Source organism: Pseudophryne corroboree, chromosome 5 (genome assembly GCF_028390025.1).
Source record: "Pseudophryne corroboree isolate aPseCor3 chromosome 5, aPseCor3.hap2, whole genome shotgun sequence".
Taxonomy (NCBI): Eukaryota; Metazoa; Chordata; class Amphibia; order Anura; family Myobatrachidae; genus Pseudophryne; species Pseudophryne corroboree.
The window spans coordinates 774422293-774441355 of record NC_086448.1 but is presented as its reverse complement, the minus strand read 5'-3'; the positions used below and the strand labels follow the sequence as shown (position 1 = coordinate 774441355).

Here is a 19063-nt window from a genome sequence, read left to right as displayed (position 1 = left end):
ATTGCCAAAAGGTACTTCAATTGCTGCCCAGGGCGCCCCCCCCCCCCCCCAGCGCCCTGCACCCTACAGTGACCGGAGTGTGTAAGTGTGCTGGGAGCAATGGCGCACAGCTGCGGTGCTGTGCGCTACCTTAAATGAAGACAGGAGTCTTCTGCCGCCGACTTCGTCGTCTTCAAGCTTCTGTTCTTCTGGCTCTGCGAGGGGGACGGCGGCGCGGCTCCGGGAACGGACGATCGAGGACAGGTGCCTGTGTTCGAACCCTCTGGAGCTAATGGTGTCCAGTAGCCTAAGAAGCACAAGCTAGCTGCAAGTAGGTAGGTTTGCTTCTCTCCCCTTAGTCCCACGTAGCAGTGAGTCTGTTGCCAGCAGAAGCTCACTGAAAATATAAAAACCTAACAAAATACTTTCTTTTCTAGCAAGCTCAGGAGAGCCCACTAGGAGCACCCAGCTCTGGCCGGGCACAGATTCTAACTGAGGTCTGGAGGAGGGGCATAGAGGGAGGAGCCAGTGCACACCAGATAGTACCTAATCTTTTCTTTAGAGTGCCCAGTCTCCTGCGGAGCCCGTCTATTCCCCATGGCCCTTACGGAGTTCCCAGCATCCACTAGGACGTCAGAGAAATATAGATTTTTGCTCCTAATTATGTGCCCCCCCTCTCTTTTTACCCTCTTCTACCGTGTATCTGCAGGGGAGAGCCTGGGGAGCTTCCTCTCAGCGGAGCTGTGGAGAAAAAATGGCGCTGGTGAGTGCTGAGGAAGAAGCCCCGCCCCCTCAGCGGCGGGCTTCTGTCCCGCTTAAATGTACAATTTTTGGCGGGGGCTCATACATATATACAGTGCCCAACTGTATATATGCTAAACTTTTGCCAAAGAGGTCCCAATTGCTGCCCAGGGCACCCCCCCCTGCGCCCTGCACCCTTACAGTGACCGGAGTATGTGAGGTGTGTGGGAGCAATGGCTCACAGCTGCAGTGCTGTGCGTTACCTCAGTGAAGAACGGAGTCTTCTGCCGCCGATTTGCAGTCTTCTTTGCTTCTCATATTCACCCGGCTTCTGTCTTGAGGCTCTGCGAGGGGGACGGCGGCGCGGCTCTGGGATCGGACGGCGAGGGTGAGATCCTGCGTACGATCCCTCTGGAGCTAATGGTGTCCAGTAGCCTAAGAAGCAGGACCTAGCTTTCCACGATGCAGGGAGTCTGTTGCCAGCAGAGCTCCCTGAAAATAAAAAACCTAACAAAATACTTTCTCTCAGCAAACTCAGGAGAGCTCACTGAAAAGCACCCAGCTCGTCTGGGCACAGTATCAAACTGAGGTCTGGAGGAGGGGCACACCAGAACCTAAATTCTTTCTTAAAGTGCCCATGTCTCCTGCGGAGCCCGTCTATCCCCATGGTCCTTACGGAGTCCCCAGCATCCACTAGAACGTTAGAGAAATATAACAATATTAAATAGTAAACAGAATGAAAAAAAAAGTAAAAAAAGAAGAACGGCCTGCAGGAAATACCTTTCCATCAGTTATGTACTTGCAGTTAATTTTCAGAAATTTCTCAGTAAACGCCTCTTCTTCTTCAGATGTGGAAGATACCACCCTGGACGGGCGGATGGCAGGGTAGGCTGGGGAGGAAGTTGACGACTCTTTGTGACGAGCGCGATCAAGGTCCTAAAACAACAACACATCACAACATAAGTCTCAGTACTGCATACAACCCAGAAACATAAGGTGAAACGCATTTAGTAAATACTATATATTACAGGTTGACTATCCCATATCCAAATATTCCGAAATACAGAATATTCCGAGTGAGAGTGAGATAGTGAAATCTTTGTTTTCTGATGGCTCAATGTACACAAACTTTGTTTAATACACAAAGTTATTAAAATATTGTATTAAATTACCTTCAGGCTTTGTATATAAGGTGTATATGGAAGATAAATGTTATGGGCCCTACACACTTTGCGATCCGCCGCCGAGCAGCCCGATGGCTGATACGGCCGACGGGCGACCCGGCAGTGGGGGGAGGGTGGGGGCAGTGATGAGGGGATTGAAGTTTCTTCACTCCCCCATCACCCGGCTCCATAGCAGTGCAGGCAAATATGGACGATCTCGTCCATATTGGCCTGCATGCACAAGCGACGTGGCACCAACGATGAACGAGCGCGGGGCCGCACATTGTTCATCGCTGGTGCCTCCACACTGAAAGATACGAACGGTATCTCGTTCATTAATGAACGAGATTGTTCATATCTTTCAGTATTATCGCCCAGCTGCATGGCAGTAAATATGAACTATTATGTATAAATAAAAAACAGTCGTCGTCCCCAATTTTGCAAATCTTATCCAGCAAAATGAGAGTTTCAGGTACTAGAACATATTTTGATCAAAGTATTTAAGTTTACAGCCCACGTTTTGGGTTCTCAAATCCCTCAAATAAATCAGTTTAACATGGCATGTTGCTCAAGTGTGCAAATTGCCTAAAAATTGCAAACGTCTGAACAGATCCCAGCAGTGGTATAAACAATATAAATCTTATTCAAACACTTTGCTTACTGTGCTTTTTTCAAATTCAACTTCTGAAGAGGTTGGAGACAGAGGACTGATGGGACTAAGGGACGGGGAGCTCTCCACACTGGAAATGTAGTCTGGGTCAGGTACGTATAAAACCTTTTACAAAGAAAAACCAAATCAATACTATTCCTTTATCAACATCTGGAACAAATTATTTATGTGCAACGTTTATGCAGAATGAGGCTAGGGGGACGCAATACTTAAATGTTCTACAAATCAATATAGGATTTAAAGAGTTTTTCTGGATGGACTCTTGGGGTTTCACATGTATGACCGGTTACTTAAAGTGTAATGAGATATAAAAACACTGCATTAGAACGTATTTGCTATGTTCCTTGGAAACTAGAGAGAACACTTCAGTAGTAAAGTACGGCTACAGGTCAGTAAAGAGAGCAACACTGCAGACACTTTCATATTAATAGATAATAAAAGGATGTCTTCAGGTTTTTTGAAATTACATTTTCCCCATCAAATGTCTTCAATATATGGCTAGCTCTTCAGCAAATTCTTTATGTAGTAACCATGTCCCAAAACAAAAATATAAAACAAATGTGCCCAATAATATAAAAAAGCGGCTGATCAGTTTCATTTTCCCCCCAATTTTTTACTGTGCAGACGGTGAAAACAGATAATAAAAAGAGATTTTAAATGGACGTCCTAAGAAACAATACATGAGAAATGTGAATTTAAAAATATCTAAATAAATAAAAATCTAGAGCCATAATTTGAGATCGTGCTATAAAATGAACATGGAGTATGAGAAGGGCAACAGATGGTCTGAAAGCCACCTGTGGCTTCTAGATGTCCTCTCCTTGGCTTCACGACCAGTTTGCCCCAGCTCTAATTCTCTATGTTCTGCTGGGCTTCACCCAGAGCCCCATCTCCTAATGAGGAGCTAGGGCAGCAGATGAAGCTCAGCAGGTCATAAACTATAAGGTCAAACTTTATCTTTGCGCAAAGCAGACAATTTCCGTGTCACGTGACCTCCTCTGGACAGCGCAGTAAGTCCACGCAGCACCAGCGGCACATGGGAGGAGATCAGAGGAGAAAGGGCATGAAGTCTGACTCACCTTGTCTCCTGCCTTTCTGATTGGGGGGAGCAACGCAATTCCAGCTTACTTCATTGAAGTAAGGTCAGGAATTAACAGGCATGCCCAGGGTTGTGCTGGGAGTAAAAACTGGCCCAGGCAATTAACGCACAGGCTCAGGAAGGTGTCTGGCTCCTAGCGAACTCCCCTCGTCTCCGTGAGTGCTTCCCAGCTTCCCCCCAGTAAGTGCTACGTGAAGTAATGCCATATGTCCATCCCACCAAACAGAGCGCAGGGAGGCAGAACTGCTCCTCCAGCCTCTGAATGCTGACCAAGGGGCGGATCTAGACTTTTCTTTTAGGTGGGCATTAAACAATTAATATGAACTCCTCCCCTTTCTACTCCTGAGCATCCTACTTCTTAGTCTATACTCTTACAATACATACATAACACATCATACAAGTCCTCTCTGTACTAAAATATACAAAATCTTATCATGCAGGCGATTCAAACTCCAGAACCCACCCCATGTGTCAGTCAGACATTTAACTGGAGAGCCATCTGTAATTACGTAGTATGTGCTTGCACCAAGGTAATGATAACCTTCAGCGATTTATCGGTAATAGTGCTTTTTACGCCTACCTTTATCAATAAATCTCCTCCTGCAATGCTCAGCAGGAGACTCAAACTCACAACCTCATGTATCAGACAGACATTTAACACATGAGCTTTTGCTCCTGTGTTGGCTATGGATTCTAGCTATGTGTTAGCTAGCTGTAGTTGTAAGCTGCGACCACTACGGCGGAACAGATCTATGTAGTGTGAGTATGAGTCAACAGGCTACTACGAGGTAATGGAGTCAGTCCCTGCTGCCTAGACTGTAGCCAAACACTACATAGATCTGCTTAGCTGCAGCGGTCTATGCTTACCATTACAGCTAGCTTACACATAGCTAGAATTATTAAGCCTGATGCACAGAAGCTCACATGCTAAGTGTCTGACTAGAGTCCCCGGAATGGCATCATGGTAAACAGTTTTTTTTTTTTATACAATTATATTTAAATGAAAGTGATTATTGATAAAATGCACATATCCCTGTCCGTTGGGCATAAGGTGACTACTGGGAATTGCTGAGAAACAACTTGCGCGACGGTAGAAAGGAAGAGGGCCAATCATGAGGGCCAGCCAATCCGGCATTAGCCATATGGTCAGTCCAACTTTGGGGAGGCCCTATTATATACCAGCGTGCTGCAACGTGGTCAACGGTCTGTACACACGTGACTCAATATTCTGTCACATTACAAAGTCTGCTAGTGTGTGGTTATAGACTGGTGTCTACTCCTTTGAATAAAGTGTATTGTTGTAATCATTGCCATTAAGGGCTATATGTAGCCCTTGATGTTTTTTAAGGTTACCCTCCATTGTACTTTGAAGTCCTCAACTGGTACAATAAAAACTGTAAAGTTGGCAACGATGCAATCCTAGTAAGATGACAATCTAACGGCTACTGGCAAACAAGAGCAAGTGATATCGGAATTGGTTCCGAGAAATAAAGAGGGCAAGAACGTGATACATACCTGCCCAGGTACAACCGCTCTGGCAAACAGTTTATTTAACTGGACGAGTTCATTTGGTGTTGTATCAAACTTCAGAGAGATGCTATTTAAGGAATCCCGTGACTCCACCTGAATAGAGAAATTCAAAAAATTAGATGTAGTTTACAGATTTTTATTTCATGGCAGAAGAACAAGAGGATTCCAAAACCACAGATGGACAATAGTCCCACCATGGTGTGCTGCTAAACAGTCAGAACTGAAGGCACACAAGAATACCACCATCGTGTGTCAGAGTCAGGTACAGGTGTCCTCATACATCTAGCATCAATATGCCACGCAGCGTTAGCCTCCTGGGGCTAGTGAGCCGTCAGGTCTTGTGCAACTTTGCTAACATTGGGCGTCTTTCTTTTGCCAAAAATGCGTTTTAATCGCAACACGAATCAACTAGGATGCTCCAAGTGATTGAGTAGATTCATTCAATAGGCAACACTTGTATATTGTGTGTGACTGTATACGGAGAGGGGGGTTCAAGGGGCGTTTCACAGAGACAGGAGTACAGGTTGCAAAAACATTTTTCTCTGCACAAAAACAGCTCTCAAAATACATGTGTCCTTTACTGGCTTTAATGCAATCCATAGGCTTCCATGTCTGTTTACAGCTTGGTTCAAGTACTCCACGGGTTAGGGAATTTCTCTAACAACCAAACAGTGTTACCCACGTGCAGGCTCTTATGAGCCCAGGAGGAGACCTTGCAGTAAGAGTCACAAAACACAACCCCACAGAAGAATGGTGCAACATTTCAAAAAAAAAAAGTTTTCAGGAGGCTTAGCGGCTGAGCCGATGAAGGTCACCACCACGAAATTCTTTCTCCGGTGACCAAATTTAACTATACCGTGAGTTCTGCATTTTAAATATAAATGAAGAATTGCATAAAGAATTGCATTCTGCACGTAGAAAGGTACAATCCATATTGTCTAGTTGGCCAATGTTGAGGAATAAGAGGTCATTTTTAGGAGCCAAAAAATTCCAGGGCAGCCATGTTGCAGATATGTAGAAATCGCGTGGTGTTATGGGGTTGAGAGGATCTGAAATAGTGAGGCATTTTTGGGGAAGGATATCGCCAATAGGAAGGATTACATATCGCAAGTTCTTTAGTCCACAATAAGAATCATGGCTAAATCTGATCAGCAGCATCCCGACTGTTTATACACAACTTTATATAATTCATTGTGTAGTAAGGCAGGTTTTTTTCTCTCACTAGTACAGAAAATAATGAAATCTCTCTGTATTCCATTAATAATTTGCATGCAGTGCTACAACAGACATATTAAGGTCACACTCAGCAAAAGCAGCATCTAGAGGTTGACAGAATAATAAGTTACCTCTGGAAAATATACATAGGGCCAATTTATCAGAGCCTAATCACCCCCCCCCCCCACTTTAGCTTAACAGTTTACCTTATACCAGTATATGAAAGTTGCTTATGTAGCTTTCCACATGCCCTAATACAATGCGACTTCCAAAACTTTTCAAAGAGGATTATTTTTGGGGGTAAATAATGATTTTGAGCAACTCCCCAGTGTGTCCACCTTGAATATTATGCACTAATACCTAACATCAGGACTGGTCTGTTTAAGGCTGTATACCTTAACCAATAAGGTGAGGAAGGGCAGAACGTGAGCCTATTGCAGTGAGGTAAATGTATTGCAATGACGTGAGGAAGGGCAGGAGGTGAACCTATAGCATAAGGTGAGGAAGGGCAGGATGTGAGCCTATAGCAATGAGGTAAATGTATTGCAATGAGGTGAGGAAGGGCAGGAAGTGAACCTAATGCATAAGGTGAGGAAGGGCAGGATGTGAGCCTATAGCAATGAGGTAAATGTATTGCAATGAGGTGAGGAAGGGCAGGAGGTGAACCTATAGCATAAGGTGAGGAAGGGCAGGATGTGAGCCTATGGCAATGAGGTGAACGTATAGCAATGAGGTTAGGAAGGGCAGGATGTGAGCCTATAGCATAAGGTGAGGAAGGGCAGGATGTGAGCCTATAGCAATGAGGTAAATGTATTGCAATGAGGTGAGGAAGGGCAGGAAGTGAACCTAATGCATAAGGTGAGGAAGGGCAGGATGTGAGCCTATAGCAATGAGGTAAATGTATTGCAATGAGGTGAGGAAGGGCAGGAGGTGAACCTATAGCATAAGGTGAGGAAGGGCAGGATGTGAGCCTATGGCAATGAGGTGAACGTATAGCAATGAGGTTAGGAAGGGCAGGATGTGAGCCTATAGCATAAGGTGAGGAAGGGCAGGATGTGAGCCTATAGCAATGAGGTAAATGTATTGCAATGAGGTGAGGAAGGGCAGGAAGTGAACCTAATGCATAAGGTGAGGAAGGGCAGGATGTGAGCCTATAGCAATGAGGTAAATGTATTGCAATGAGGTGAGGAAGGTCAGGAGGTGAACCTATAGTATAAGGTGAGGAAGGTCAGGATGTGAGCCTATGGCAATGAGGTGAACGTATAGCAATGAGGTTAGGAAGGGCAGGATGTGAGCCTATGGCAATGAGGTGAACGTATAGCAATGAGGTTAGGAAGGGCAGGATGTGAGCCTATAGTACAGAGGTGAACATGTAGGAATAAGGTGAGGAAGGGCAGCTGGTGAACTTATATCAATGAGGTGAGAAAGGCCAGGACTTTAACCTATAAGCAATGAGGTGAGCAAGGGTACAGTATGTGCACCTATAGCAATGAAGTGAGGATGGACAGGACATGAACCTATAGCAATGAAGTGAGGATGGACAGGACGTGAACCTATAGTAATGAAGTGAGGATGGACAGGACATGAACCTATAGCAATGAAGTGAGGACGGACAGGACGTGAACCTATAGTAATGAAGTGAGGACGGACAGGACATGAACCTATAGCAATGAAGTGAGGACGGACAGGACGTGAACCTATAGCAATGAAGTGAGGATGGACAGGACGTGAACCTATAGTAATGAAGTGAGGATGGACAGGACGTGAACCTATAGCAATGAAGTGAGGATGGACAGGACGTGAACCTATAGTAATGAAGTGAGGACGGACAGGACATGAACCTATAGTAATGAAGTGAGGACGGACAGGACGTGAACCTATAGCAATGAAGTGAGGATGGACAGGACGTGAACCTATAGTAATGAAGTGAGGATGGACAGGACGTGAACCTATAGCAAAGTGAGCAAGTTTGAGATGTGAGACTTAGCATAAATTATTGAGAATCAAGAAATGAACAAAACAAAAAACACTTTTTTCCTTATTTTAAATATTCAATTTTTTTTTTTAATAAAGTATGTGTACTTTGCTAAAAATAAATGAACAAAAGTATTTTACAGATCAAGTCTGTAAGGACCTGACGCGACTACAGCAACAGTGTATGAGGACACATCAGTACTTCTGTGCCCCTACAACCCAGCATAGCAGGAATCACAGGAAGGTAGTTGCTCCGTGACTTCCCGTTTGTGCTGCAGCAGTGAGCCCTAAGATTTTCCAGCTCTTTTCGGGATATATTTTTAGTTTATGATCACAAGACTGCTCAGTACAATTTCCATACTACACAAAGCGGGATGCGGTTAAACTACACACATACCCAAAGAATCAAAGGAAATAGTAACTATTATGGCTGCTTTGATCTATGGTGTACCCAATGGGGCTGATAAATAGCGAGTACTATGCCAGTTGCTACGGTGTATCTCTTGTGGACTCACACTGTGCACGCCTAGAACATCGGGTGCACACTGCCCATGCAGAGCTACCAGTCTCTGCGTTTACACCTGCTTTGGTCTGAGTGGTTCCAACATACATCAACTACAGCATTGGGTGAGTTCATGCAACTGCTAAGGCATGCACACAGAGACAAAGATACGTATGCCTGAGAAAGATGTACTATTCACAGGTGGCCTCAGGCAGATGATGGGCTCCAACAATATGGAACCATGCTATGATGCGCTGTCATGGATTACTCCTTTGTGAACACATTGAAGAGAGGTTTTTTTGGCGTATGAGAGATGTGGAATTGTTTCGCTTGTATTGGAACAGTTCTTGTAGTCAACTGATGCCTAAGTAGCAAATGTGTTCAGTGCAAATAAATAAGATTTTACTTACCGGTAAATCTATTTCTCGTAGTCCGTAGTGGATGCTGGGGACTCCGTAAGGACCATGGGGAATAGCGGGCTCCGCAGGAGACTGGGCACTCTAAAGAAAGATTTAGTACTATCTGGTGTGCACTGGCTCCTCCCTCTATGCCCCTCCTCCAGACCTCAGTTAAGGAAACTGTGCCCGGAAGAGCTGACATTACAAGGAAAGGATTTTGGAATCCAGGGTAAGACTCATACCAGCCACACCAATCACAACGTATAACTCGTGATAAACTTACCCAGTTAACAGTATGAACAATAACAGAGCATCAGATAAATCCTGATGCAACTATAACATAACCCTTATTTAAGTAATAACTATATACAAGCATTGCAGAAAAAGTCCGCACTTGGGACGGGCGCCCAGCATACACTACGGACTACGAGAAATAGATTTACCGGTAAGTAAAATCTTATTTTCTCTAACGTCCTAGTGGATGCTGGGGACTCCGTAAGGACCATGGGGATTATACCAAAGCTCCCAAACGGGCGGGAGAGTGCGGATGACTCTGCAGCACCTAATGGGCAACACAAAGTCCTCCTCAGCCAGGGTATCAAACATGTAGAATTTTGCAAATGTGTTTGAACCCGACCAAGTAGCAGCTCGGCAAAGCTGTAATGCCGAGACCCCTCGGGCAGCCGCCTAAGAAGAGCCCACCTTCCTTGTGGAATGGGCTTTCACTGATTTTGGAGGCGGCAATCCAGCCGCAGAATGAGCCTGCTGAATCGTGTTACAGATCCAGCGAGCAATAGCTTGCTTTGAAGCAGGAGCACCCACTTTGTTGGATACATACAGGATAAACAGCGAGTCAGTCTTCCTGACCCCAGCCGTTCTGGTTACATAATTCTTCAAAGCCCGGACTACGTCAAGCAACTTGGAATCTTACAAGTCACAAGTAGCCGCAGGCACCACAATAGGTTGGTTCAAATGAAAAGATGACACCACCTTTTGCAGAAATTGCGGACGAGCCCGCAATTCTGCCCTGTCCATCTGGAAAACCAGATAGGGGCTTTTTACATGACAAAGCCGCTAATTTTGACACACGCCTAAACGGAGCTAAGGCCAACAGCATGACCACTTTCCATGTGAGATACTTTAGCTCCACAGTCTTAAATGGCTCAAACCAGTGGGATTTCAGGAAACCCAACACCACGTTAAGATCCCAAAGTGCCACTGGTGGTACAAAAGGGCGCTGAATATGCAGCACTCCCTTAACAAATGTCTGAACCTCAGGCAGTGAAGCCAGTTCTCTTTGAAAGAAAATGGATAGGGCCGAAATCTGGACCTGTATGGACCCTAATTTTAGGCCCATAGTCACTCCTGACTGTAGGAAGTGTAGGAATCGACCCAGCTGGAATTCTTCTGTAGGGCCTTCCTGGCCTCACACCAAGCACATATTTTCGCCATATACGGTGATAATGCTTTGCTGTCACGTCCTTCCTAGCCTTTATCAGCGTAGGAATAACTGCAACCGGAATGCCTTTTTCCGCTAGGATCCGGTGTTCAACCGCCATGCCGTCAAACGCAGCCGCGGTAAGTCTTGGAATAGACAGGGCCCTTTTTTGTAACAGGTCCTGTCTGAGAGGCATAGGCCATGGGTCCTCTGTGAGCATTTCTTGCAGTTCCGGGTACCAAGTCCTTCATGGCCAATCCGGAACAATGAGTATTGTTCTCACTCCTCTTTTTCTTACAATTCTCAGCACCCTTGGTATGAGAGGAAGAGGAGGAAACACATAGACCGACTGGAACACCCACGGTGTTACTAGTGCGTCCACAGCTATCGCCTGAGGGTCCCTTGACCTGGCGCAATACCATTTTAGCTTTTTGTCGAGGCGGGACGCCATCATGTCCACCTGTGGCAGTTCCCGTCGATTTGCAATCTGCGTGAAGACTTCTTGATGAAGTCCCTACTCTCCCGGGTGGAGGTCGTGTCTGCTGAGGAAGTCTGCTTCCCAGTTGTCGACCCCCGGAATGAACACTGCTGACAGTGCCTGCACGTGATTCTCCGCCCAACGAAGAATCCTGGTGGCTTCTGCCATCGCCACCCTGCTCCTTGTGCCGCCTTGGCGGTTTACATGAGCCACTGCGGTGATATTGTCTGACTGGATCAGAACCGGTTGGTCGCGAAGCAGGGTCTCCGCTTGACTTAGGGCGTTGTATATGACCCTTAGTTCCAGGATATTGATGTGAAGGCAAGTCTCCTGCCTTGACCACAGCCCTTGGAAATTTCTTCCCTGTGTGACAGCCCCCCACCCTCGGAGGCTTGCATCCGTGGTCACCAGGACCCAGTCTTGAATGCCGAATCTGCGACCTTCGAGAAGGTGAGGACTCTGCAGTCACCACAGGAGAGACACCCTTGCTCTGGGGGATAGGGTGATTAACCGATGCATCCGAAGATGTGATCCGGACCACTTGTACAGTAAGTCCCAATGGAAGGTATGGAACCTGCCGAAGGGAATGGCCTCGTATGATGCCACCCTCCTTCCCAGGACTCGAATGCAGTGATGCACTGACACCTGTTTTAGTTTTAATAGATTCCTGACCAGTGTCACGAGCTCCTGAGCTCTCTCTATCGGGAGATAAACATTTTTCTGGTCTGTGTCTAGGATCATGCCTAGGAGAGGCAGATGAGCTGTAAGAACCAACTGCGACTTTGGAATATATAGAATCCAGCCGTGTTGCCGTTTCACTTCCAGAGAAAGTGATACGCTGTTCAGCAACTGCTCTCTTGATCTCGCTTCTATGAGGAGATCGTCCAAGTACGTGATAATAGTGACACCTTGCTTCCGCAGGAGCACCATCATTTCCGCCATTACCTTGGTGAATATTCTCAAGGCCGTGGAGAGACCAAACGGCAACGTTTGAAATTGGTAATGACCACCCCGTACCGCAATTCTGAGGTACGCCCAGGGCCGTCTTTTCGTATGGGCTCAATGGGCTCTTGCCCAAGGGCCCCAGGAGTATAAGGGCCCTAGGCTGATAGCTGAGGGTCCCCTCTTTCCAGGGGTACCAGATTTTTGCAAATCGGACCTCGGGAACCGGAGATATCCGACTTGAAAGCAGTGGTCCCCATCCAAGCCTGTTAATTGCTCTTCCCAACCAGATATCCCGGGTTCTGTCTGACTTAGAGTTTTTCTGAAGGTATAATCCTAAAGCTGCGACACTCCCCTATTGGTGGACACTGGCAGCTTGTCTCTTCTATGCCCAGAACCAGAGATATCAGCCTTCAAGCAGCTGCTCACTGCTCCAGCGCCACACGCTTAATTTGCAGTTTTAGATTTTCATTGGTAAATTGCTCTGGCTCCTGAACTCTAATCCCCAAGTCCCCAGAACCTTCTGAAAGGTGGGACTCTCTGGTTTTTTAATCCCATTCAAAGCTAAGAAATACATTTTCAGGAACTTGAGATATCTGCAGTCAAGCAAGCTGCCCTCCCACCGAAAATTGATAAATATTAAGCCCACTCCACTATCCACCCCTCCCCTACGTATTAAACACTCCCTACCACCCTGGAAGTCATGTAACAGGGCCCCTTCATTCTGCCCAATGCCCCCTTCTACAGTTTAGCCCCATCTGTGCAGTAAAGGAGTAATTAGCAGAAATTACTGCTCCAGGTCCTACATGCTGAGTGGAAGATAGAACACCCCCTAGCGCCCGCGGGACTTCAAAGCTGCCGCTGATAGCACCTCCCACCCCTACCGCTGGAGGATGGGTAGGGGACCCAGTGCATTGCTGTGCCCAGGGGCCTACACTGCTGTTAAGACGGCCCTGGGTACGCCTGATGAGGTGGATAAATGGGGACATGAAGGAATGCATCCTTTATGTCCCGAGTCACCATAAAATCTCCCCCTTTCAGGCTTGCAATCACAGCTCTTAGCGATTCCAACTTGAACTTGAACCCTTTCAGGTATATGTTCAGGAATTTTAAATTCAATATGGGTCCGACCGAACCGTCTGGTTTCGGGACTACAACATGGTCGAATAATAACCCCCTCCTTGTTGAAGGAGGGGAACCTTGACCACCACCTGTTGAAGATACAATTTATGAATTGCAGTTAACACTGTTTCCCTTTCGTGGGGGGAAGCCGGCAGGGCCGTCGGTGAGGGGGCATCTTCTCAAAGTCCAGCTTGTATCCCTGAGACACAATATCTATTGCCCAGGGATCTAACAGGGAGTGAACCCACTTGTGGCTGAACTTACGAAGGCGTGCCCCTACCGGGCCTAGCTCCGCCTGTGGAGCCCCAGCGACATGCGGTGAATTTTTGTAGAGGCCGGGGAGGACTTCTGTACCTGGGAACTAGCTGTGTTGTGCAGCTTCTTTCCTCTGCCCCCGCCTCTGGCAAGAAAGGACGCACCTCGGACTTTCTTGTTTCTTTATTCGAAAGGCTGCATTTGATAATGTCATGCTTTCGTAGGCTGTGCAGGAATATAAGGCAAAATATCAGAATTACCAGCTATAGCTGTGGAGACCAGGTCCGAGAACCCTTCTCCACACAATCCTCAGCCTTCCAAATGCCTCTTAAGTCGGCATCATCTGTCCATTGCATATTCTACAGGACACGTCAAGCAGAAATCGACATAGCTTTGACTCTAGGACCCAGTATACTCATGTCTCTTTGGGCATGTTTAATATATATATATATATATATATATACACACACATATACCAATCACTTAAGACAGCATCTTTAATACATATATATATATATATATATATATATATATATATATATCTCTATATGCATACTAGGGTCTCAATCTCTGCTGATAAGGTACCTGTCCACGCTGCAACAGCGCTATAAACCCATGCCGACACAATCGCCGGTCTGAGTAGTATACTAGAATGTGCACGCTATCTGCAGGATCCCTGAGAATAGCTAGTGCTACCTTCTGTGCAAACGTGACACCTTAGGGGAAGATTCCCATCACATCCTGGCCCTAGTGGGGAAAGGATACTGCCTGAGAATTTTTTGTGGGAAGCTGCAGTCTCTTGTCTGGAGATTCCCGCTCTTTTTCCTCATGAGAGGAGGGAAATTTACCTCAGCTTTCTTCCCCTTAACATGTGTACCCTTGTGTCAGGGACAAATGAGTCATCAGTGATATGCAAATCCTCTTTTATTACAATAATCATATATTGAATACTTTCCTGCCATTTTGGCTGTAACTTTGCATTATCGTAGTCGACACTGGAGCCAAACTCCGTGTCGATATCAGCGTTTATTATTTTGGATAGTGAGCATTGTGAGACTCTGAAGGTCTCTGTGACATAGGGACAGACATGGGTAGATTTCCTGTCTGTTCTCTAATCTTTTGTGCAATAAATTCACCTCAGCACTTACACATATCCAAACAGGTGTCGGCGTTGTCGACGGAGACACCCTCTCACACACATATTTGCCCTATCTCCTCCTTAGGAGAGCCTTTTACCTCAGACATGTCGACACACACGTACCGTCACACCACACACACAGGGGATGCTCTATTTGAAGACCGTTCCCCCACAAGGCCCTTTGGAGAGACAGAGATAGAGTATGCCAGCACACACCCCAGCGCTATATGACCCAGGAATCACACAGTAACTTAGTGTTAACCCAGTAGCTGCTGTATATATTGTTTTTGCACCAAATTTATATGCCCCCCCCTCTCTTTTTACCCTCTTCTATTGCAGGGGAGAGCCTGGGGAGCTTCTCTCAACGGATCTGTGGAGAGAAAATGGCGCTGGTGAGTGCTGAGGAAGAAGGCCCCGCCCCCTCAGCGGCGGGCTTCTGTCCCGTTTCTGTGTAAAAATAATGGCGGGGGCTCGTACATATATACAGTGCCTGACTGTATATATGTATAATTTTGCCAAAAGGTATCTTAATTGCTGCCCAGGGCGCCCCCCACTGCGCCCTGCACCCTACAGTGACCGGAGTGTGCGGTGTGCTGTGGGAGCAATGGCGCACAGCTGCAGTGCTGTGCGCTACCTTAAGTGAAGACAGGAGTCTTCAGCCGCCGATTTCGATGTCTTCATGCTTCTGCTGCTTCTGTTCTTCTGGCTCCTCGAGGGGGACGGCGGCGCGGCTCCGGGAACGGACGATCAAGGTTAGGTACCTGTGTTCGATCCCTCTTGAGCTAATGGTGTCCAGTAGCCTAAGAAGCGCAACTTAGCTGCAGTGAGTAGGTTTGCTTCTCTCCCCTCAGTCCCACGTAGCAGAGTCTGTTGCCAGCAGAAGTTCTCTGAAAATAAAAAACCTAACAAAATACTTTATTTTCTAGCAAGCTCAGGAGAGACCACTAGGAGCACCCAGCTCGGCCGGGCACAGATTCTAACAGAGGTCTGGAGGAGGGGCATAGAGGGAGGAGCCAGTGCACACCAGATAGTACTAAATCTTTCTTTAGAGTGCCCAGTCTCCTGCGGAGCCCGCTATTCCCCATGGTCCTTACGGAGTCCCCAGCATCCACTAGGACGTTAGAGAAAAATAAATAATTTACAACATGGGACGTAAGTATCTGTGCCACGTGCATGGTGTAAACTAGACCCATGCCCTATGGTCGCTGACCAAAATGCATCTCTAGCTCTGATTTTTGCATGCGCAGTTATATCTTGTTTGCTATTTGCACCCATTTTGCAACCACCTGTGCATTAGCCCCTGTGTGTACCATAATAACCCTGGGCACAGAGAAGGGACATGACTGGCGCACAAAATGATTAATTCCAGCAATGCATCAGGCTCAATGCAGAAGGCCAGACGTCCTCCAGTAAGAGGCCAAGGACGCCAGTCTAGGACTGGTCTGATGTAAGCGACGAGTGAAGCGCAGAGCTTTTGTTGTGCCAACACTACTAGCCTAACTGGTTACTCCCACACATTAACACCAGGAAAGTGAGAAGGAATTATCGGAACAGGACAGCAATGCAGAACCTGGCAGTATGGTGTTACAGAGGTACAGCAAGACAGTATTCCGTTCATCTCATGCATGATTGGGATTTAATGCACATGCTGCACACTAGTTATCTCACACTGGCATCCTGGGTAAGAACATAAAATAAACGGGGAGATTTTTCAAAGTTTGGAAAAAGATAAAGTACCAACCAATCAGCTCCTGGCATTGCACAGCCCGTGTCTGAAAAAGGACAGTTAGGAGCTGATTGGTTGGCACTTTCTCTCTCTCTCTCTCTCTCTCTCTCTTTAAGCCTGGATACACCTATCACCAATAAGACAGCTGACTGGCATTGATCATAATAGTGCATTGTACAGACACACCTAGGACACAGGTTACTGAAGAACAGGAGCAGTGACGTACAATCTGGGCAGCAAATCATTCATGTGATCGCTGCCTCACAAGACATATCCACGCTCCTAAAACAGTTAAAAGGCTGAAACGAAAACAGGGACTTTATCTAAACAGTAACCAGCGCAGTGAGAGCTCTGTATGTTACTACAGGAGATCCTAACTACTAAGATAAAGCTAAGTTAAGCTAAAGTAAGAGGTGCCCTGAAAAAAAACCCAAACCCCCCCCCAAGATATATATATTTATTTATATTATGAAATAGCGGTGGTTATCTGCATGACTTGACATACGGCAGGGGGTGTAGTGGAAGCCCAGCTTCAAAACCTATTGAATGCAGGGGAAGGAGTGATCCGGATGGTTTTACAGTGACTGCCCTGTGATCAGTGACCCGTATGTAGCAGAACGCTGAGATAGGAGGTGGGCATAGGAAGGATGCCAATCTACCCAGCTGCTAGGAAAGGGGCACATGGCATGTCATATCAGGACAAGATGATTTGGACACATTCCTAGACATTGGTAAACCCTGGGGGGGGGGGGGGGGGGTCATCAATCAGAGAACAAAGGGCTTGATAACAAATAGCTGTACTTGCAGCACATGCTAGTATTATTCACAGGAAAGCAGCAATGTCCTAAATAATAATCAGTGACGTGTACCCCACCTTATATATCAAATAAGCAGTAGGTCTGTCACGGGCAGACGCCATATAATGACTTATTACAGAGTGGGATATGGGGTACTGTATATATGGAAAGATACGCTGAGGGCCTATCCACCAAGATTACCATTATGACATGTCATATATACAGTAATCACTTAAGTTGTAAAAAGTAATTTTGGGAGGGGAGATTCATGTGTCAGCCTGGCCTATCAGAGGGCTGGATACGGAGATGGACGCAAATGCCATGGCAGCTGGAATTTAGGGCCTAATTCAGCATAGATCGCAAAAGAAAAATCTCGCTCTAATGGGCAAAACCATGTGCAGTGCAGGTGGGGCAGATGCAAGATGTGCAGAGAGAGTTAGATTTGGGTGCGTTATAGTGTAGGAAACAAGTTAAAACAATTTTACCTTCCTGGGTAACATCTCTCCTATTGCAGGTCTTACTACATGTTAAACTGTGTTACTGGTGGCCTGAAACAGGGTGGGGTTTTAGTTACCTTAATGTACTTCATTATAACTACCCATAGGACATTTGCAGTCACCAATGACTGAAGCTATGGGGCAGGATATTAATCTGCCACATCCTAGAAGCAATAGGTATAGAATTACATAACTACAGTAACTGGTCATTTAGCCCTTTATCAAATGACACTGATAACAATACGGAGACCTATCAAAAGCAAGGCAACATCCCAACAGAGCGCCTGATTCAGGTTTGTAAGCAAAGCAAAAAAGCACACAGCTGGGCAAAACCATGCTGCACTGCAGGTGGGGCAGATGAAACGTGCAGAGAGAGTTCGATTTGGGTGGGTTATATTGTTTGATGTCATGGGTTCGATTCCCACCACTATTGCCCATTTTGTCTGGAGTTTGTATATTCTCCCCGTAAACAGAGCCGGTGCTAGGGTGTTCGGTGCCCTCCTGCAAACAATACATTTGCGCCCTCCCTCACATACTTCACAAAGGGACAACGTCGCAAATAGGAGTGTGGTCTCACAAGTAAGCGGTGTGGCCACACAATAGTACCACAAATTCAATTTATGCTACAGTAGCATCCCTTATACACATTATACCCACACAGTAATACCCCTTACACCTTATGTCACACAACGTAATGCCCCTTACACATTACACAACAAACAGTAATGCCCCTTACACATTATGGAATGCCCTTTACACATTATGCCACACACAGTAATGCCACATCTGGCGCTGGTTGTGAGCCACTGCAGCCATTCCCAATTAGCTGCCAGTGCGCAAGCTTCAAGATGGCTGGAGGGACGTGACACAGTGACCAAACAAAAAGGGTGTGTGTGACACAGTGTCTGGGACAGAACACACTTGGGGGTGACAGTGACTGGAACAGAACACAGGAAGGGGGGGAAGGGGGTGACACAGTGACAGAACAGGGGGGGGGGGGCGTCATACAGTGACTGAGATGGAACACGGGGGTGATGACACGACTGGAACAGAACACGGGGTTAACAATTCCCAGGTCAGAAAATGGGGGGGGGGGGGGGGGGTGACAATGGCGGGGACAGAACACAGGGGGGTGACAGTGATAGAACACAGAAGGGATGACAATGGCTGGGACAGAACATGGAGGGGCTATGACAGAACACAGGGGGGTGGTGACAGTGACTGGAACAGAACATAAGGAGGGTGACAATGACTCGGACAGAACGCAGCAGGGTGACAATGTCTGGACAGAACACGGGGGGTGACAGTGACAAAACACAGGGGGGGGGGGGGGGTGACAATGGCTGACACAATACAGGGGGAGGGGTGACATCATGACTGGGACAGAACACAGAGGGGG

At 46.6% G+C, this 19063-nt stretch overlaps 1 protein-coding gene across 6 annotated transcripts in view; it reads right to left on the bottom strand.

Moving 5' to 3' along the window:
- The window catches only part of OXR1 (oxidation resistance 1), an 864461-nt gene that overhangs the window by 137098 nt on the left and 708300 nt on the right, over positions 1-19063 (bottom strand). For all 6 annotated transcript variants that reach the window (XM_063924310.1, XM_063924313.1, XM_063924311.1 and 3 more), the window contains 3 exons: positions 5168-5275; positions 2545-2658; positions 1501-1656 (listed from right to left, as the gene is read on the bottom strand). In XM_063924310.1, the coding sequence (XP_063780380.1) occupies positions 1501-1656; positions 2545-2658; positions 5168-5275 (378 nt within the window). The remainder of the gene's footprint in view (positions 1-1500; positions 1657-2544; positions 2659-5167; positions 5276-19063) is intronic.